The sequence below is a fragment of the Phaethon lepturus genome, unplaced genomic scaffold, assembly GCF_000687285.1.
Source record: "Phaethon lepturus isolate BGI_N335 unplaced genomic scaffold, ASM68728v1 scaffold15231, whole genome shotgun sequence".
Classification (NCBI taxonomy): domain Eukaryota; kingdom Metazoa; phylum Chordata; class Aves; order Phaethontiformes; family Phaethontidae; genus Phaethon; species Phaethon lepturus.
This window is the reverse complement of record NW_010519942.1, coordinates 3,632-8,448: the sequence shown is the minus strand read 5'-3', so window position 1 is coordinate 8,448 and position 4,817 is coordinate 3,632. Positions and strand designations below refer to the sequence as shown.

General features: G+C 40.6%; 1 protein-coding gene across 1 annotated transcript in view; it reads right to left on the bottom strand.

Moving 5' to 3' along the window:
- LOC104628582 (tubulin alpha-8 chain) overlaps positions 1-4,415 on the bottom strand; it is a 6,828-nt gene extending 2,413 nt beyond the window's left edge. The window contains exons 1-3 of the mRNA XM_010297217.1: positions 4,404-4,415; positions 3,432-3,654; positions 279-427 (exon numbers count right to left, since the gene is read on the bottom strand). Of these exons, the coding sequence (XP_010295519.1) occupies positions 279-427; positions 3,432-3,654; positions 4,404-4,415 (384 nt within the window). The remainder of the gene's footprint in view (positions 1-278; positions 428-3,431; positions 3,655-4,403) is intronic.
- Positions 4,416-4,817: the final 402 nt, after the last annotated feature.

Here is a 4,817-nt window from a genome sequence, read left to right as displayed (position 1 = left end):
GATGCAAATCAAAATTCTTAGTCCTGGCTTTCTGAAGTAGAACTTGAAATTATAAAGTTTTGGATACCTCACAAGCATTTCTGACAGGAATAATCCAACCATTTGCAGCTGGCTAAGAATAAAAACAGATGCAGACTAAGTCCACAGATTCTCCTACTAATTATTACTAATAAATTAAAGCACAACCTATAGGCCTATTTTTGATAACCTTATTTCCAAATCCTGTAAAACAGGATAAAGAAAGATGTTTAAGAGCCTTCAGTGAAGAAAAGTCTTACCAGTTTCCTGATACGCTCTAGAACTAGATCAATTATCTCTTTCCCAACTGTGTAATGACCTCGAGCATAGTTATTTGCAGCATCTTCTTTACCAGATATCAGTTGTTCAGGATGAAAGAGTTGCCTGTATGTCCCATTTCTAACTTCATCTGGGGAGACAAGATAAATATTATTTATAAGAAATTAGTTTTCTATGTAGGTCAGATTTTTCACACTCCTGAGGGTGTCCAGGACAAGGTACCTAAACCCATAGAGATAAAAAAAGCAGCTTGATTTCTACTTACTAGTAGGTGACAATATTTAGTACATTAGTCTAAATGTTAAATTCCTAATAAAAATTAAGTTACTAAAGAAACTGTCCCATTTTACACTTGTTTGAATTTTTGACCTGCCAGTGCAATTTAAAAGTGGACTGTAGCAGCAGAATCATTCTTCCACAGTTTAAGACAACTTAATGCTCACTTTGCAGATCAGCATCTGAAACACTCCTTTTCCCCCTTATTTTCCAAGTCCTCCAGGATGCTGCCTTATTGCTTCTGCAGCTGTGGGCAGTCAGAACCTACACTGCTTGCTTGTCCCCCTCCTTCCCTTAATTGTACTTTCTGCCAGGGGTAGAGAATAAGGTTCAAAAGGAACAGAAGATGCTCTTGTAGAGATATTCAGTTATTCAAACACAAGCCATGCCAGCACAAATGGCTGTGTTATAGAAAAACTGTGCAAATGAACACACAGCATCCCCTACCAGCTACAGATTTGGAAAGCGATTTAGAGTTAATCTCTACTAGTTATCAGAAATATGCACTTACATCTAGCAGGGTAAAGTTCTGTCCTGCCACAAAGGTACAAAGACACTCATCATAGCTTTACCTCTGGTTTAGCTCAAGCCATTCTTGAGCTGTATGCTAATGCAGTACTGCATCCTTTAATTAAAATCAGGTGGAAAGCAAAGAACTTTATTAACTACAAAGTTGCCTGTTGGCATATATTCTGTTTAATCTGAAAAAGAGTGAGCAAGATAAAGATAAGTAGAATTCAAGATTTAAAAATACAGTTACTATTTGAACCAATTTAGACTGACCAACTACCACTGCAGTTTGCAATCCAATACTCTAAAGTATTTCTAAGCTGCACCAAAATAAAAACAATTTGGACAAGTCTACCATTCAAAATATGTTTCCAAGACTTTCTGCATTACCACTCCAAGTTATAAAGAAGAAATATGGGTAAAAAGGGAAAATACAGACCCTAAAGAAAAAGATGCTTTTCATGTAGGGGCAACATGAGTCAAGATGGTCCTGGGGAAGTAACCAAACTTGAAGAGTTAAAAGGATCAGTCATTGGACTGTGTGCTGGAATAAGGAACTTGAGTTTAGGGGGCAACTAAACCAAGCCTTCCCCTGGACATGTTATCCTTCATGTTTTCAAGTCTACCTGGGGTAGATTTTGAAAGACACTTGTGTTGAATTCCCAGACATGTTACTGCCCTACTTCTCAGTGGAAAGTTCAGTGGTATGTTACCACATCCACACAGTACATGTACACCATGTATAGCAGTTCTACTGCTTTCACTAAGAGCAGCAGTGACCTGGAAGCTCCAGAAATCCCTGGTGCACACACAAGGCAGCTACAGAGCTGCTATATGCAAAACAAATTTTTTCATAAACACAGTGCAGAGGGACATGCTGCATGAATGGCAAGAGTCATGCTAGCCCTGCCCATGAAACTAGATCAATAACTTTCAAACAACCAAGGCAGGAATAAAGAAAGGCAGCTAGCCCTCAGAAAGGCATGTGATGTAACCTTTAGCACAAACCCCTAACTTAGTATTACCAAGTATTTCATAAGAGAGCCTTTTGCCCATCTCTCCATACTACACTTGCATCATTAGCAAGCACTGCAACACTACCTTTTACCATTTGTCCCAAGACTCACCAGCTACTCACCCACAGAGGCAACATGAGAACTTTGCCACCTGCTCTTTCTCACCTCATTTCTCAGGCTTTTCTGGTTGTTGAGAGCCACCACCTGGCCAGCATCAGAGGAAGGAACAGCCATGGGGCCCAAGAAAACAGAAAGCCAGGCCTGCAACAGCTCCTGGGGATATTAGTGTATGGCCCAGGGTGCTTTGGCTCATTTCAAAGTTCAGTCCAGAACTCCCACTCGACCAGTCCAACAGTCTTCTGCTCTGCTGCAGAAGTTCATTCTACTGCCTCAGCCACAAAAAGTGGTTTGGGCTGTTACAATGAAAATAAGTTACAAGAGACCCATGGTTTAGGTATATAGGAATAGCCTGAGTATATTTACTCATCTCCCCTTCCCAGCTCTCTATGTATTATGGAAAGAAACACATCAACTGCACAAGCACAGGCAACACAGACCTTTTCTACTAGAGTTCAGCTCCAGCAGAATTACTTCAGGTACACACATTGGTGAGAGCAAAAACAAGATCCATGACACAAGGAACAAGGGTCTTGTGAAACGAGGGGGCTCACACTGGGCTGACAGTGCAGCTAGCGCCACAGAATGTGGGAGCACATCTGAACACTAAGAGCCAGTGTTGCCAGAGCTTGGGATACAACCGATTTTCAGGATAAGAATGGATTGTTATTCAAAGATAAGGCAGCAGGAAGCCGAAATGCATGTTTGGAAGTCCCTGAATTTAGGCTAGCAATTGAGACTCATTTCTGCAAGCATTATTCAAGCTACAGAGAGTAGAAGATTGTTTTGGGAAAGCACAGGAATCATTCCAATGTACAAAAAGAAGTCTGCTTAATGATACATATCACATCTTTTAAAGAGGTTCCTATTGACTGCTGTACACATTATGCCATATTGTTTCAAGAGGTTATAGCTAGTTCCTTGCATAGCAAAAGCACGAGGCATGTTCAGAAGACCCATTTAATTCCACAGGCTGGCAGAAAGTAATATTTAAATTCTTTAGCACTCCAGAGGCACATTTGCCAGTCTCAATGAACATAAAGCCAAGTATTTTCCATCACTAAGAAGATGCAGACAAGTTTTACATAGTAAAAATTTAAAGCCCCAAACCATTTTGAAGGACTAGAGAAATGCATCCCTTAGTAAAAAAATGCATAAGTTAAATCAAAACCTACAGCATGTTCTACAGTCCCTTGCACAGGTCACTGTATTTACCTATTACTGCTGGTTCAAGGTCCACAAACACAGCACGAGGGACATGTTTTCCTGCCCCAGTCTCACTGAAGAATGTGTTAAAGGAATCGTCACCTCCACCAATGGTTTTATCGCTTGGCATGGTACCATTGGGCTGGATGCCATGCTCCAGGCAGTAGAGCTCCCAGCATGCGTTGCCGATCTGCACACCAGCTTGACCAACATGGACTGAGATGCACTCACGCTGTGTGGAGAAAAAAATTGGATCACTCAACAGAAACAGCAGTTTCCTTGTTTAGAAAACATTCAGCACACACACAGCTTGAACTCCCATACTGCAAAGCTATTAAAACATTGGCCTTATTGTCTTGGTGTTAGGGGCATTTGGCACAAAATACAACAGAACACAAAAGCGTCTTTCAGTCATCCACCTCAAGACCCCCTTTTGGGCACTGTCATTTTTACAAGCTCATTCCTCCTTGTTGTTCCTATCTTCAACCAGACAGGAAGTTGGATCAACTCTTCCAAATCCTTCAGCCATCTCCTCTCTTCATAACAAAGACTGAATATTTAGAAAAAACTGATGACTACACCTGTCACTGGCCTAAGTGTCCAGAAAAACTTCACACCCAGAACTCCAGCTCCAGAAGCCACATACGCACAGCCACCAGAGGGAGCAAAACCTTCTGCAAGATCCAGGGCCATTTTGTTCAATATACATAAATTCAGAAAAAAATACTCTCCTGATCACATTAGGGAACTTTGTGATTCTGTAAGACAGACTTCGCTTAACAAAACCCTTAGTAATAATATCTTCATAAATATCAGGCTTCACATCAAAACTGCTGTATGCAAAGCATTAAACTCCTTAACATTAGGCAAAACTCTACCTCATTTAAGCTACGTAGAAAATAGTTCCTGTCAGCAAAAGGATCTATTCATACCAATTTATGGATTCCTAAGGTGCCTTTGATGTCCAGAGCACACACCCACCTTCCTTAACATTTCAGCATAGGGTTTTGAATATTAAAAGCCAAACCACAACAGAACCATCTCCAAACTCCTGGTCCATCTGTGGCATTTTACATTTAACTTCTAGTTTTGAGTCAGAGTTAAATACGTTCTAGAAGAGCCTGCATATAAAACAGTTTTGAATAAAACTGTCACATTTAACTATTTTCAGACCCTATGATTGGTTGATACAATTAATTTGTCCCTAGAAATTCCAGAAAAAGCAGGACCCAGAACAGCCTAATCCACATCAATAGTCAATGCAGGAAAGCAGGAGCACAGTCCTTTTGATTTCCTTGGGAACCCCAAGAAATTAAAATCTGTAGTTGACAAAAACTCGTTACCTGTTCTCAACCACAGCACTGAACAGCTGAGAACTGTTGTTTTTCAGCTCCC